The 17,378-nt window shown below is 39.5% G+C and overlaps 1 protein-coding gene across 1 annotated transcript in view; it reads right to left on the reverse strand.

The window, feature by feature from the left end:
• Nucleotides 1-16,738, reverse strand: part of Reph (Regulator of eph expression) — a 76,137-nt gene extending 59,399 nt beyond the window's left edge. The window contains exons 1-2 of the mRNA XM_074093836.1: nucleotides 16,185-16,738; nucleotides 15,864-15,921 (exon numbers count right to left, since the gene is read on the reverse strand). Coding sequence (XP_073949937.1) covers nucleotides 15,864-15,921; nucleotides 16,185-16,250 — 124 coding nt within the window. The 5' untranslated portion in view covers nucleotides 16,251-16,738. The remainder of the gene's footprint in view (nucleotides 1-15,863; nucleotides 15,922-16,184) is intronic.
• Between the last annotated feature and the right edge of the window lie 640 nt (nucleotides 16,739-17,378).

Consider the following 17,378-nt stretch of genomic DNA (forward strand, 5'->3'; position numbering starts at 1 on the left):
TCAAACAGGCGCATCAGAGTTAGAAATACTAAAGCACGTACGTCGTTCTGGGTCAATAAAACCCCTGCCCTTTCGAGAGCCAGTTTAATCGAGGTACTTTAAAATCTGATTGCCGTTGCGATCGGTGATGGTAATCGCCAATTGGACAGTTTCACGATCTCGCTGCGCACGCGACGACTTTTGCGGTGTTACATGGTTCCTTTGAACTATCTCCTGAACTCCTGATCGTCCGCATTCAAAGAAACAGTTAAATTGACAGATTACAGAATTTTAAAGTAAAAGGATGATTAGAAACGTAGGAAAGTGTTATCTCTATCGTGATATTATCTCAGATTATGTTTGACTTATGCTCCTCAAATCAAACCCTAATCCTAAGGATGAAACGAAAGCTGTAACATTTTAAAGGGATCATTAATTTAATGGGCTATATTAAGTTTTTTTTACAAACGTCGTCTTAAAGATCAAGGATTTGTATATTCCATTCCATATCTATAGTATTTAAAAGGTCTGTCATAAAATTTTAAGACAAATATGGTGAGAAATAAATTGCACCTCTTCAAAAAAACTTCATTTATTGTTAACCCATTGGTAACATACAGTTATTGGTAGAATACTATGCATTCTGCTTTTTCCAACGTGTTCTAGTTACAGTGTAATTAAAAAGAAAACGCTTCCTCCCCAAAAACTATTTCAAGCGCAAAAAGCACTAAGCGTGTCGATGATTCTAGATCGACCCGCAAACAATACGATGACCCAATGGTGTCAAATGCCGCCATTGTATCTCGTAAACGCATTACAAAATATTTACACGGCGTGTTTGGTTGTTTATATGCTGGTAACCCGACTCCGGCGCACGCATCGGCCACTCGATACTTTCCAACAGGCTTATTCGGATTATCAGAGTAAGATACTTAAGTCTTAAGTTTTGTAAAGCCTTGACTCGGTTTTACAGTAATCTAATCGAGTTAATAAAAATAGCGTTAAGTCAATAGACGCAATAGGATCATCGTTGAGAAATTGATAGTTTCGTTCGAGGCTATTCCTGGCCGGATTCAACGGGTTCATAACGGGACATTCATAACTGATTGTAATTGCCTAAATTGATTTAAAATGTTTTGACTAACTTTATTATTTTCAGTTTCCGAAGTTTTATCCACTAAACTAATAAAAGTAATAGAATTGCAATCGTTTGTATTCCCTTTGCGAAAAGGGTATAAGCGGGAGCAGAAACGGTAATAACAAATTGAGCGTACCTACAGGAGTAAGTTTTTTGCTCACGTGATATTTCTTTTATCCTTATAATTAATTAGATTAGATTCGATGTGATAGTATCTTTTATTGCAGCCTGCTTGGGAAGAATAATTGATTGTTTTGTTAGTTTAAGCCACTGAAAAAAAAAACAAGTTACTTCTTGTCATAAAAACTTGTACCAATTGCTTCCATTAGCGCTTTGGAGTATAACCGGTTCCTTCACATTTCTATTAGACTTGTTTTAAATTAAAACCATGTTTATCGTGTATCGTAGAAGATGTATTATACAACAGGATATGTAGCTATATCAACTATCGTTTAGATATACCCGACATATTTATCACCCTTTGCTAATAGGTCAGATACGAAAGGCTATAAAAAGTTACTACATCACTTGTGATGTGGATGTGGTGTAGTGTTTTTGAATTTTTTCGAATACGCGACTCCTTTACAAGTAAGTAAAATATTTGAACGACCTCCTATAGGAACAAAATCAAACAAATACTTAGTGATTTTAGGACCTAGAACGATTAAAATAGAAAGGCATCCTACTCTGCTAAGTACCCAAGCCGCAAGGCGAGAAGATGCTTCTGACGGCAAGCTATAAATGGCGTGTTCTGAATGAAGAGAAAACATACAGAGCTGGCTGGCAATCCAAGCTTTAAAACTATTAGTGCCATTCACCACTTCACACCTGTGTCAACTGACATTCTCTCCAACGGTCGACATTAAAACTAAGAATATAATAGGCACAATTGTACATATGCCTATTTTCTTTTACCTGGGACCCCCTGAATAATGCTTTGTGACCCCCTCTATGGGTCGCGATCAGTTTGAAAACTACTGGGGTAGTTAAATTAAATTGTTGGTTAACCAATCTAGAGCTAAATGTTACACAGTGAAACCGGTTGGATAAACAAAGGTCAAAGAAAGTAGTGAGCATTTATATAGCATTACAAATAAACGGGCCCAGACATATAAATAGCATGTGCATTATGCTCAAATGGATTGCTTAAACCTTCGCGATTGTCCCTATCCTGTGGGAGTTTCGAAAAATCCATTAGCTCGTCACTATGATCTAGGAATAGTCTGCTGAATTCGAAGTTTCTAGCCACTGATTTCGGTTGTATGTTACCAGTCAGTCAATCAGACACATTATTATGATCTAGAAGGTTTCTAGCCACTGATTTCGGTTGTATGTTACCAGAGTCAATCAGACATGTAATATTTTTTATTTTAAAGCTAGTGCCACTTTATGACCACGTTATGGCAATAAAGTCGCGTAACATAATAATGAAATTGTTTTTAAGGGTTACCTCAAAACCTTATTATAAAATCACTTTATCAGTCTGTCTGTTAAGACCAATACTCTTCTTTTCACGAACACGAGGAGGTATTAAATTGGCATTAATATCAAATAATCAAGTCTGCAATCCCTTGGAGCTGTGAAAAAATAAAGTTTCTAAACCCACGCCGGTTTTGTCTGTCTGCTGTCAAAAAGAAAAAAATATTTATCTTGTTTTAAAATTGATACTTATAGCAACTTGTGCCTGCGAAGAAGTTACTTATTGATAGGTATCATAGGGAGAACTATGCAATTTTTAGGAATCTTCACATGCTCAGAACTGACGCATTTATAATTTAGTATGAATGCCATCCATACTACCACCAGTCAAATCAACCTGAGCGGAGTGACGAAGAACTAGAACCCAGATCGTTAGAAGCGGTAAGGAACAAAACCAAAACACTGTATCGAACAGTAAATACCGCTGACGTTTAGCCAAGATTAAAATTCAGCTCGCAGAAAACACGAGTCCGGTTAGATCGTAAACTGGTAATCTTATGGCATGTATAACCAATTTGAAACTAAACACTCAGGCGTTTCGATGCAGCGCGCGCGCAGCGAACATTGATATTCTGCAGCAGTGCGGGCTCACTGAGAAGTTGAGAACTTACATTGGGGTCTCGAGGGCTACTACGAAATTCGAAAATGGAAGTTCGTATTACACCGACCGTCCCTCTCACTCTCGTGTTGAATAATATTAGTGTCAGCGGGACGGAAGATGCGAAGTTTGAATTTTGCAATTTATAGAGCCTGATTTTTGAATAGCAGTCGAAGATGGCGAAAATTTAAGATTTTCCCCTCTACGCGTAATGCCGGCAGCAGGGGTAGTAATCTGAACTGATTACATTGCTATTTATTAGTTCTACCACGTTCTACGTGTCCGAGGTGCGAATAAGGTCTCTCCAAACCTATCCACGTGGAATCGGCTTTAGCTGATCAAAAAACTCTACTTATGTCGAGCGAAAAAGACGTCGATCGGCTCCGCCATTTACCGGCGGGAAGAAGTCCTTTTCGTTCTTATTGCGTGCACATAAAGCGTTTTTTTGGTCGGCTTAAAATGGCCAGTTACGCGTCGATAGATGTGGGGAGACCCGCCGAAACCCTAACTCGATAAAAAATCCCAGTTGTACGCAGTGCGATTAAACAATCTGATAGCCAGATAGAGATAGGAGTATCGCACTACAGTAAAACCGGAATGTTACTGTCGGTCGGGACTCGTCGGTTTTCATCGTGTACCTGAAGATTCAAATGAGAAAGAAAAAGAAAACCGATCTTTTGTTTCGAATTCTGAGCGACATTAGCAAACTAGTTTACTAGTAGGTGTACAAAAATTGAGGTCCTGGGTTCGCTCACCGGTCGGGGCATTGTGTATGATTGTATGAAGTACCTACACCAATGTTGTGATACGAGTCTTGGGTGTTTAAAATCTATTACGTATGTTCATAGGCATATATAGAGGGAGGGGGGGGGGGGTTTGCTTACTTTAGAAGTACTTAGGTCAATTGGTGTCAGTTGTTCCATGATATTCATTTATTTTATTATAGCCATAGGTATTATTAATTCAGTTCCTGTCTTCATTAACTTTCTTTCTTCAATTTCAATATTTGCATGGACATCACATACAGCTGTTCTCCATAAATATGCTAGGGACGACTCCTAAAATTTTCAATAAGCTACCAAAAACTGTAACAGAGAAGGGAGTATTACCTAGTTTCAAAAAAGCATTAAAAGTTTTTTTTTATAACCGACAAGGCATATTACTCTGTTAACGAATGTCTACTAGATAATATAGACTAGATATTGTTTTTAAAATGTTCCACTGATTATCATTAGTATTAAATGCAATAACATTAATGTAATATTGATTATAATTTAATTATTTCCTATTTTTTTTTATTGTATAATTATTTAAATTCATAAGTAAAAATTTGTATGCTGAAAGGCAAGACATGAAGGACAGGACATAAAATTATTGTACATCTATATATTCAATTTATATAATCATGTTTGACAAATAAATTAGGAACTGCATTTTTGACAAAGTAAATTAATCTTATATTTATCATTACAAAACTTAGTTGCATTTAGTTGCATCCAGGAAAGTATCTATTAAACAGGCTTTTAATTTAGATTTAAATGCTCCTTTATTAATGCACTGTCTCATGCACCTGTTACAGGAACTCGTTTCACCATTTTGAAGCCAAAAAAAGTCCACGGTCTGTGGCTATGGCTACCCATTCTGGGACTGCTGACTGTAGCCATATAAGCCTGTTTTCCAGATTATTTTAAAACCAGAACCGACGTCGAAGGGGTTCCGGGAATCGCATCCATGTAAGCGTACACGACTCACCAAGGTACTTCGTCGCTTTAACTTACGTTTCAATTTCGTTCGATGGAGCATATATGAGTTTAAAGCGAAAAAGTTCTGTCGAAGTTGTACGCGGTCGCGCCCACTCTCTTACCGGCGTCGGCGCACAATGGCTACTTTTTCCTGCGCCGGAGTGGTTTTTGCGCGACGTGCGCGCTGGAACTGGGACCATTCACTGCGCAAATGCCAATTGATGGCGCAAATCGAGGAACAGGGCTGCACGACTGCCTGAATGAGCTTCATTGGAAAAAAAATACGCTTTATACCCGTATTTTATTATTTATTAATTTATGCCCATCGATCATTCTGCCGTAGTTTAACTAAAATGATGTAAAATCTTTTTTGACTTCACTGCGGCCAGGTCTGTTATTCAACAAAGTTTGGATGCAAACGTGTTACTTATCCCTTTTTCGAGTTAATGTCTACTTCTTATTAAATGGCTATTTTTGAATTTTTATGTCGCATGCATCGCAGCTGCCTGAATGAGCCATTGGAAATTTTTGTATTTTATTATTTATTAATTTATGCCCTCTACGTAGTTTAACTAAAATGATGTAAATGACATCCGGGCGATTTTCAACTTTGGATGGTAAGTGTTACACTTTGAAAACATAATTATATTAAAATATTGAATTTTTAAAGTCAAGTTTTGTCTGTCCCTGACTGAATGCTCCTCTCATCCACTCAAAGGTTGACTGGTAGAGATCCCTTAAAAGGACAAGCTCGCCTTTGTACATATAAGTATCTCAATGTTTGTGAATTGTGTGTTTACTTATTTTAAACCCCCGACGCAAAAAGAGGTGTTATAAGTTTGACCGCTATGTGTGTCTGTGCCGTCTGTGGCACCGTAGCTCTTAAAACGGGCGGACCGATTTGAATGCGTTTTTTTATTTGAAAGCAGGTTTTCTAGCTATGGTCCTTAGACATGTTTCATCAAAACCGGTTTACCCGTTTTTGAGATATTGAACTTTGAAGTGACAAAGTCGGGGGTTTTCCAACTTTTTGTTGAATAGGTTATGTACAATCTGGAGTTAACATACAAATTCTATCCAAATCCTTCCAAACGTCTTTAGCGTGAAATAACTTTCGTGTTAAACTCACACAAATACGATTTATTATGCGGACTGGAAGGCTGCGCCGGCGCTGAAGGGCTACCACGATACTCGAAACTCGAAGTTCGTCTCGTGCGGTCCCTCTGACACTTAACGCTGTTTAATACGAGAGCGAGAGGGACCGCACGACACGAACTTTGAGTTTCGAGTAGCCCTGCAAAAGGGCTACTACGAAATTCGAATCGTACCGTCTCTCTCACTCGTAATAATATAAGCATCAGCGGGACGCTACTATACGAACTTCGATTTACAAATTACGGAGTAGCCCCTCTGGTCAAGTGCCACCGCTTCGCAAACACACCTGAGCAAATAATCTGTTTACACCACCATAACATAGCACTTCAAGGCCGAGCTGCTTCTGCTATTAAATAGTTAAACACGTTAGCCAGTCGTTCATAAAAACTCAGTATTCTTCCGGAATATTTCGGAAGGGTTAGTTTGACTGAAAAGCCCTGTACCCCTAGTGTAATTTTTCGGTTACAAAATACGTCTCGATCGCGTTCGCGTTAAAATCTCAATTTGTATGGAAACACGAACATCGCAAACGTTCCGCTAGAGGCGCTGTTCGTGTTTCCATATAAATTGAGATTTTAACGCGAACGCGATCGAGACGTATTTTGTAACCGAAAACTTACGCTAAGGGCACTGTAAAGGTCATCATGATCACGTTAGCCATAGTTAGAACGTCCACTGTTCAACATAAGCCTTTCCATTAAATTGCATTAAGCAGCGTTTCCAAATCCACCAATAATGTGCGAGGATGTGTTTTTCATGAACCAATAGAAACGCTTCATTAACATCCTCGCACAGCACATCTCTGGTGGAAACAGGGTTAAGGGGATCCCATGCCCCAATGACCTTCGATCTGAATTCCTTAGTTTTCTAATGATTTTTGTAGCTTATTATATTAACAACAAAGGCTTTAAGCAATATAGTATCCCATATTTACTTTTCATTGTTTTCGAGAGATTTGGCATCAAAGTTGAACAATTTTAGGCCAAAAAACGTTTTTTTTTGGCCATAACTTTTGTGGTAATTAGTTTCAAATGAAAACCCTCGGCCAGTTTTTAGAGACGTCAAAGACGAACCCAAATATGTAGATTTCGTATATGTTACATCTGCCACGTCAATAGAGATACGAAATAAGTATTTTTTCAATGTTTAAAAAAATTATACGAAATTAAGTATTCATTTTTTTCTAAATCCGGTAAACAAAAATGGAGATAAAAGATTGGAGAACCGACAGCCGTTTGACTTATAATTCTATCTGTAGTGCAAAAGTAAGAGATACTATCCAAAACTTGACAGAAATCGATGAAAACCTCGGGTAGCCCCTTAATTAAAACATATCCCTCGCAACAAATCCTCGCACATTATCGGTGGAAACGCTGCTTAAAGCGCTGCTGTAAAGGTTTTTCATCGAAAGGAAAAGTGTAGCCAACACATCGCTCAATTTGGAAACATTTTTAAACCACACACTAACTAGTATTTAGTTACCGAAGAATGTAATAAACGAACCGAACTACCTGCTGAAACTTCCGGAAGAAGTATATTCAAAAAAGGTAAATACGTACCAAATATAAAAACGACGATAGTAAGTAATCGAAAATAATCGAAAAAAAGGAAATTGAAGTAACAAATTGCTACAAAAGCATCGCTCGAATATTTTTTTAGACTAAATGTGAAAATGGACTAGACTCGGGCTGTTTTTTTATTATTACTTTAGATCAGTAGTTCCCAAACTTATTTTTCTCGTGGACCACTTTCAAAATTTTACTGGTTTCGGTGGACCCCCTGCTGAAATTGTGTCGCTTCTGAGTTCTGTCCAGTCGCTTGCCCTATTAAAATATTATCTGCTTAGTTAGGTACTTAAAACAATGTAGGTAGGCCCTTATAAAAACTATGCTTACATTTTTGCTCTTTACTATCAAAAGCAGATAAATTTTCGTGGACCCCCATTAACATCTTATGGACCCCCATTTTTTGTTCACGCCTACGTAGACCCCCAGCAAGTCTCCCGTGGACCCCTGGGGGTCCACCTGGACCACTTTGGGAATCACTGCTTTAGATAAAAAAAAAAACTGCTGATAAAAAAATGCTATACTTGGTTTGGATAGGTATTTAACTAAATGTAGGTAAACAAAGTTCAGCTGCCAGATTTGGTACATTCAAGGTTCTTATAAGTACATTTTACTTATCTATCATTATACTTAATACAAACTAGACTAGTTTATTTAAATAAGTACAGAAATGTAAATGTTTAGATAGTTTAATGGGGGAATTTTAATATTTAAGACACCAATAATTGACGTTGTTTTGTTTACATTTAGTTAAATACCTACGAGTATCCAAACCAAGTACAAGTGTACGCTCAAGACAAGGCGATGTTATTATCTTGCAATACCGAGTCTCAGTTCAGCATGATTCAAATCTTGCATAAACAAGCAAGAACCTGCTAGAACGTGGTCTGACACGCACTTAAGAGTTGTCAGTAAAAGCCAGAACACAAATAAAACAGAAGTAACATCTGCCGATTAAAATTCATCAAACGACTCGAAATAAACAATAAGCGACGGGTCATAGATAGCGAGCTGGCAATCAGCCTGCCCTGCCAGCATGTTGTAAACAACGATAACAAAATAATTTGTATAATATGCCACGCTATAGCTATTTCACATTTTTCATATTTGTGCCTATTAAAAACAAACGTTATTTATACTGTAAAAGCGTTGTCATACGCATAAGTACGCAATAGAACGCGCATTCTTGACAGTTCACATTCACTGTTTTCTATTAAGGAAGCTAAAAATTTAAGTTAAGATTTAAGCAAACGGGGCCTCAAAGTGAAACTGAAATAAATAATTAAGTAAATGACAATTCTTTCATTTCAGTTGTTTTTCAATCTATGGGTCGTGATCCCACGGGGGGTCGCGGGTCGCGGATACCCCTGAAGGGGATCACAGTATCTTTAAAATACTCTCACAGTTATTGTGTATGATTATCAATATTTAAGATAATACAATTATTCAAACCATAAGAAAAAGTTTGAAAAACACTGATTTATATATTATGTAGAATAGAAACTACAAAAATACGGTACTAAATTGTCAAAGAAGCTCTATGACTCACACTAAGTCGTCAACATACATTTTAATTCATTTCGTGCATGGATTAAGCATGAAGATGACCTTCGGAGTCACGATACTTAGTGGCCGTTTATTATGTTATTGTCTGTAAATATATTATGTGTTGTGATTGTAGAACGAGTGGCTACATTTAGCTTAAGATATATGTATTGGGCTGGCAGTGTCTGCAATCTATGACAATTAAATATCTCTATAGGCGAGTTTTACTTTCGAGATATAATTTAAAGTGACCAGCGATAATACAATACAATAGTAGATTGTTGCACCAAGCAGAAAGTTATTTATTACTGCACCGAGTGCCGATTTGGAGCCCGAGCGTCAGCGAGGGCTTTAAAAAGCTCGAGGGCAATATAAATTACTTAATGCGAGGTGCATAATCTGCTTTTTTCTTTCAACAATTATCCCTCTCGCTCTCGTATTAAATAGTACCTATAAATGTCAGAGGGACCGCACGCACGACACGAACTTCGAGTTCAGTTTCGTAGTAGCCTGCAGGAATAGTAGACGAAAAAAAAACTCATGCTAAACAATTACTTAATAGGAAAGAAATGTCACTAGCACTCGATGATTCCATTTTTGTAAGTTTACATTCGCACTCTTCAAAAATGACCACGGAAAATTCGCAAGGTTCCCGCCAATCAGTTTTTTTTAATTTCTTACTTTTTTTTGGCAGAGTTAGTATATATATATATATATCAGATATTTTTACCCGCGATCTGTCAAATTTCGGATGGGCGCCAGGTTAGCCAACCAAACACACAGTTTTTTTTTAAATATACGGCTACTTACTATTTTTGGTAGGATTGGTAGCAACAATTTTTTGTACGCAATCTGTCAAATTTCATAAGATAAGACCGTCAGGTTGACCAACCTAACACTAGATTTTTTTACACTATGCAGGCTAATTTTATAGCAAAAATACTTGTGTTACCTCGTTGTTCGCGCAATTAAAAAAAAAATCTAAATTCATGCATCTTTTCTGCTCTAGAGCAGAAAAGTCCCGCTTTGTGCGGTGTATTTAGTGCGGTCATGATGAAATTAAAGCATACTTGGAAGAAAATATTCTTTACTAGCTGCTCCCGCGCCGCGAGTCCGTTTACGAAGAATTCCTTTAGGGTTATCCCGCGGGAATTTGGAAATTTTCAGGGCTAAAACTATTTTGTCTTTCCCGGTCTCAAATTATCTCCATGCCAAATTCATTTAAATTAGTTCAGTGGTTTAGTAGGCGTGAGGAGGGGAGGTTGCAAAAGGCTTAAAATATATGCAAAACGTTATGCAAAGTTCCCGTGGGACGATGACAAAAGTAGCCGGAGGAAAAGCCGGGAGTGAATAATGGTTGAGAAGTAGAACTTAATTTGTCTACAGAACCATCTTTTGGAATGGAACTCATTATCCTACTACACGGCCCATTCTGTTCGTCTCCAGATTTTTTTCTATTCAACCATCTAATTAATACCAATAACAAATTTCCGATTAAAAACTCCAAACAAATCTAATTCTGTCAAAATCTAAACCTTTTCCAATCAGCGCAAGCACAGGCAATTAAAACGCTCAAGACAATAAATCGGCACCAGTCAGGCCAATCGAGCAATCAGCCGCGTCACCACACTTGAGGATAGTGGATTTTTTTTAAAGATAACCAGATAAGTGGCACCGCCGGTCTAAATGGATGCCCTTGTGGAGTGCACATAAGCGTGATAATTGCATGCGGTGGCGATGCGACCGGTGGCAGACTGCGTGACGACGAATGGATGGATGTGTAGTGTACCCAGTTTAAATTAAACCTGCAAGACAAACAGTGCAAGTTGCATTACATTGCGGCGCTCGGGTGACCGCTACAAACTCGTTGGCTTTACGGCCTCGCAGTGTACGCAATGCACGTTTTTTCTGTGCGACGCGTCGTGTGGCGTGCAGTTAGTGTTGCAACCTTCGGACCTAAATAAAGAACCAGTGAACTGGTAAATGTTCCAGTTAGGAAGCGTGGCTATTAATAAAAAAACGTTCCGTATTAATTCATAGGTGTCTATAATATCCAATCCAGTGTAAGCAGAGTCCTGCAAAATGCACGCAGTGTAGGGTGACAGAAACATATCAATTAAAAATCAATCAAAATAAAACTAAAAAATTTAACCTTATTAAGTACAAAGTAATGCATGAAAACTAAAATGTACATAAATAGTAATTTAACAATTTGTTTTCACTGTTGCTATTCAATTTCCGCCCAACCAAAGTGAAAAGCAGTGTAAAACTCGAGCATTAAACCCATTTTTCAATCGACGTGTCTATCCACCCTCGCCGTACCGGCTCGGGTGGCTATACGAACGTCTCGGGTAAAATGGCTCGTTTTATGCTCTTGTTGTACAATACTATTTGATTCCACGGTAATTTGTATGGACATATTTTTTAAAGACTTTCTTTTGATTGTGTTTACTTAAATTTTAATTTTAATGATTGATTATTTCACTGATGCGAAGAGTAGCAGACCTCTACAAATTCAACCTGATATGATATACTTCACATTTTTGAGAAAAAGGGTCATGCATGACAGACACACAGATTTATTCTATAAGGTTTCCATTTATGCACACCTTAAACAATGTGAACAAGACAATTCTACTGGATACGTCACTCACGTTGACAAGAAGATGTAAGTCAGGTCCCAGTGTTTGACACGCTAATGCCTAATAGATGACTTCCTGCTGTCACCTCTATTGCTAATGACATTAAATCAAAGATGGCTACTGCTGGAATGGTGACCAGTCAGTCGTCTCCCTCATATTTGTGTTTCTGGACAAATAGGACAATCTAACCGTTAAAACAGCTTTAGTATTTACCGCTATTTTCTTAGGCATTGGTTCGCACGATAGTGGTAATCGCGTGAGCCCTGTTATCTTTAGTATAATAATAGTCTTAACAAAGGCAAAGACCGAGGCAGATTGCCAAAAATGGTGTATATCGCATCCTGAATGCCCTGGCAGCTGCTTCAGACGCTTCAAACGATTTAAAAACACATCAGACAATAATAGTAATCAGAGGTTAAAGGCAGACGTCGACGTTTTAGTGGAGCAACGCTAGATCTTTGGAGGCCAATTGTACTTCAAAATTGTATCTAATTTCGACATGATTATAATGATGTGAAAATGTTATTCGACGTTCCCAAAGCCCACCTTGCACTGCACTGCAAAGCGGAGCGGAATACTATGTCCGTTTAACTCGCAATGACGAATAAGATAGATGTGTTTCCTCTACTAAATAAGAAGTCATAAGCTTGTTACTCCGGTCCAGGGCCGTCTTTCACCTATTAGAGGCCCTAGGCACAACATGCTGCATTCGGTAAGCCTGAGCAAGAGTTGAGTAGCTATCGGTTATCGTTTGGTAATGGAGTAGGGACTAGGAGGCCCCAATCCATCCTGGGGCCCTGGACACGTGCCCAGTGTGTGCCCAGCCCAGTGGGGAAGGGGCCTGCTCCGGTCCGCTCTGTACGTTACCTCCATTTCCGCTCATTTACCCTTTTTAATGAAAGGCGGGTTAAGTGTATTTAATATGGCCTAAATTGAAGAAAGATAATTTGACTATTACATTGAACATCGCTTTGCATGAACTATTGAAGCCAACGGAATATTATTAATATGTTTTGCTGTCATGTCTCTTCATAATTAGAGATAGCATTAATTGACAGCCTTCCCTTTGCACGATCTTTGTATTGTGTAACACAACACCTCATTAAGATTACAATTAAAATGATAAGGATAAGTCAATAACTTAAAGACGCGATTATCATTTCTTTCTGCGTACATCCGGGACTGAATCAAAAAAATATCATACTAAATGGATTCCTGGCTGTCCAGGCGTACTTACTAAATAACAGCATAAAAATTTGAAAACGTCCTTTTCAGAGTTTGAGATCTCTTCTATATTCATCTGATTGAGTCGCATCACAGTTGTGACCAAATGGCAGTTATAGGAACATGGTTGTCAAGCCAGCAGGTGGATGGTTGAACAAGAGGGAAAGAGAATTAGGGATGTTATGACGATAATTGAGCGTCTTTTTCTCGCTCCAAAGGAAAAGAACTTAGAAAATAGTAAAAGAAGAACTAACTCAATAGCAAAACATAAGTAACTTTAGTGTAACAGAAGCTGCTTCCATAGTAGGAAATTTAGAGGCACACCTTGCGTCCCCATGTTTCTTTTAAATATTCATACAATCCTTCCAAGTATTGGCTGCCGGTTATCTTCGAATACTGAACATTCAGTTCATAAATTCTTTGATACAGTCGTAAACGTAATGTAGTAGACTATATATATAGTTATGTTGTGTAGTGGCAAACCAGTCCGATTCGTAACTGGTAATAAATAATGTGGTAAATAGCAGAATGCTATCAAACTTATAACTTATTGCTGCAATATGCATATTTCGTGTTACGCTGAACCCGATAATTTTGTTTACAGTATCACGTGGCATAGTTTTTTTTATCGCTGGTATGTTTAAACACACGTAACTTGCTTTGCTATCAGTGTTTTCGGTTCAGCATTGATAAAGTTCAGATAGCACTTCAGATTTATTCAGTTTGCATCTCATTGTGAGAAGCAGAATTGTACCCTAAAGACTAGAGCTCAGTTTAGACCTAGAAGAAAAACTGTGCAAGTTGATGCACAATACATTGCGAGGCCGTAAGAAGAAAGAGTTCGAAGTGGTCTATCGAACGCCGCATTGTGTGTGATAAAACTTGTTCTTTTTGCAGGTGTTAACTAGGCTTTAGAGAACCGTTGAACATGTGTTTAACAATTTATTGAATCAGGCGTTACTTTGCGGAGGTCCAATCAATGAAAAACAATCATGTCGCGGATGAGCAAGGAAATTCTTTTAGTTCATGTGTTTGTAGAAAACTGTAATTTCAGGCATGCCCAGAAGGTCTTTCGTAGTAAACCCATGAGCCCATGAGTCATTATTTCCTGGATTATTTGAATGAAGATAATAATATATTGAGTCTGGTCTCCTACAAATTTTGTTATAATCTGCTACTGTACTTTTACACAATTAAGAATACTGAAAATGTTGAACTGGATGTCTATTTAAATTCCACTCCCACAGACGCCAACCTAAAGGTTTCGTTGCACCAGGCGAGATTCGAATCTTCATCTCTTGGCTTTTAGCTACCAACTGCACCGCACCACATTGACTCCCACCCACCTTACTAAGTTCAACTACAGCTAACCCATCCGAACAGATGTTTGAGGGTCTGTGTTCAGAATTTATACCAATGTAACTTGCTAATCGTGAATATAATAGATAAATGGAGCATGATGAATGTAGCGTCGTCGCCAGGTAATCCGTGCCAAGCCAACAGCAACGTATTGATCTAGACTTCCCGCTGTCTAGGCACAAGGATTAATTAAATCAAGTGCTAATCAATCATTATTAAAGGTCAGGAAATCAACCAATTTTCGGTTCAAAATATATTGTTAATTGAAATCTTTTTATCTATTGCGTGCGTTATTGACTATCTAATGGTCCAGAACACGAAACACAGGCTTTACTCGGACAGAAAAATTGGAAAACAGGTAAGTAAACTATAGACTGTTTTGTTGATTCTTCTTAACTTTATCAAATTATTTATCCCAAAACATTATGTTTGATACAGCGATTGATTTCACACATTTAGGCCCGCTTGCACGGCTTTCCAGAATTAAAAAATTTAATCATTCACCTGGGTTTTCGGATGACAGTTCCATAAATTTTAATGTCGACCTAACTGGGTTACTACTTAACTCGGAGTCAGAGTTATAGTTAACTGCTTCATGTAAGAACTTTTTTGTAATGTTGCGTAGGACGGACCGTTCTTCTTTTGAATTTCTGCATCCAAATCCTGGTTTTTAATTATTCGTCCGTCTCTAGTAAATTGAGGACCATGAGCGCCTTTTTTTATTTGACTTGTTGGCAAACGAGCAAGTGGGTCTCCTGACGGCAAGAGATCACCACCGCTCATAGAAACCTGCAACACCAGGGGGATTGCAGGTGCGTTGCCAACCTAGAGGCCTAAGATGGGAAACCTCAAGTGCCAGTAATTTCACCGGCTGTCTTACTCTCCACGCCGAAACACTACAGTGCAAGCACTGCTGCTTCACGGCAGGATTAGCGAGCAAGATGGTGGTAGCAATCAGGGCGGACCTTGCACAAGGCCCTACTACCAGCAAATCTTGCATAAACTTAGCTATAAGGTGAGCAAAGAAATTCTTTTAGTTCATTGATATGGACCTCCGCAAAGTAACGCCTGATTCAATAAACGATTTATTTAGGACTAAAGTTCCAGTTTAGAACAGTAGATCTACACAAAATTCAATTCGGCGTTACCATTTAGTCAAAAATTTCAGTTCTCGTTGTCAAGATCGATCTCGCACGGCTACGCATCTCGAGGCTAGGTTAGTTCGGGTCCGGATTCCGCGAGGTGTGTCCCGATACGCCACGTCACGCGACACACCTCCGCGGTTAATAGGTAGGTACATCCGATATCGCCATTTTCAAGGTCGACACTGATCAAAGCTACACAAACCGCTTATAGGATCCCAATACGATCGCGTTTCTTATTAGAATGATTGTTAGAGCTATCCCAGCTGCGTCGTGACTCGGCCGGCGTACTTACCGGTGTCCGCACGATCGGCTTCGTCGTCCGATTCGGTTCCGGAGTCCCGCTCCTCCACCTGCAAAAACAACAACACCTCAGCACCTCGATCAATGTCTTCAGCGCCTCACAACAGCCCCCGGCTCGCTTCGAGGCTCGCATGCAAGCTGGCATCGTTCTAGACGCATTATAGAACGTCGGCAGTGATTCTAGGCGTTCGGTGCGCGAACGAAGCGGGCCGGGAGCCATCGCGCGTTGCGCTTCTTTGTTCTCGGCCGGGCGGCCATTTTCTGGTGGCGGTGTGACCTTCAAGCGAACCGGCAGAGCCGCGGCGACACCCACCTTCTCGGAAACGTTCTCCTCATTCAACGAATGCGTTCGCAACTTGTGGGTCAGGAATTTGAGCATTATTGAGCCTCGGCCGTCCTGCACTCACTCGACTGTCTCGCGCCGGCTCGGGCGGCGCTGCCTACACTGTACGGGTACACGTGTTCGCAACTAAAAAAACGCCGGCACGCCTATGGGAAACGTTCCATTAACATTATAACCATCAACGACATATCCGCATAGCTCGGTTCGCGCGACCGTCCGCTCGCCTCAAGCGCCGCACTACTACTGGCGTAGGTAGAGTAGCCTAGCGTACAACGCAGTCAGCTGAAGTGGGCACGTCTCATTAATGCCGAAAGGGCCTAAGGACTATCGCGCTAAATACTTTGCTTCCGACGCGAATGCGTTATCGAGCGGCTGGATTATAACACTCGCGAGCCACCGGTGCGTTTCATCGCGTTACATCCGACTGGGAATGCTAGTAAAAGACTAGTAAAGAGGCACTCGAAATGGACTCGCCCGGCGACCCATTGATGACAAAGAACCGGAACACGCGAAGATCCTACGCGATTGGACAAAACATATTACAGAATAGGATCGAAATTTAATGCAACACGGTGCGTCCCTCTCTAGCGCGGGCGTCTCGCTCTAAGACGGTGCGTGCGAGTGGGACGCAGCGACCGGTTCGGTTATATAACGCTGGCTGATAATAAATCGCTGATAAAAAGTTGCGCATGTGAAGTGATGTGGATGTGTCAAACATGCCGGCGTTTTTTAACTTCCTTTGTTCACGACTGTTATTAATTCGGGTTGAATAAACAAACCATCATCGACATTATCTGTGAATTTGATGATAGATTAGAACAGCGTGTAGAGCTTACCCGTTGCTTACCGTAAAACAGAACTGCAAATTTATTTACTTAAATCCAGTTGTAAGTCTACTTTACCTGTACGACAATATCTAGTATATCATCGATATAAACTGTCAATAAATGCGTACTTGCTATTGCGGTGTTTGTAAAAGTAAATACATAACATTACATATCCCAAGTCGGGTGTCGTATATCCACACTCCGTCGCCCGCCGCACTCCGCAGTGCGCGTGTCACCGCTATACCTGAAGGCCTACTCCGAAACACGACTCGAAGTTCGTATCATACCGTTTCTCTTGCTCGCGTATTAAATAGTATAAGTGTCAGAGAGACCGCAC

This window comes from Choristoneura fumiferana, chromosome 10 (genome assembly GCF_025370935.1).
Source record: "Choristoneura fumiferana chromosome 10, NRCan_CFum_1, whole genome shotgun sequence".
NCBI lineage: Eukaryota > Metazoa > Arthropoda > Insecta > Lepidoptera > Tortricidae > Choristoneura > Choristoneura fumiferana.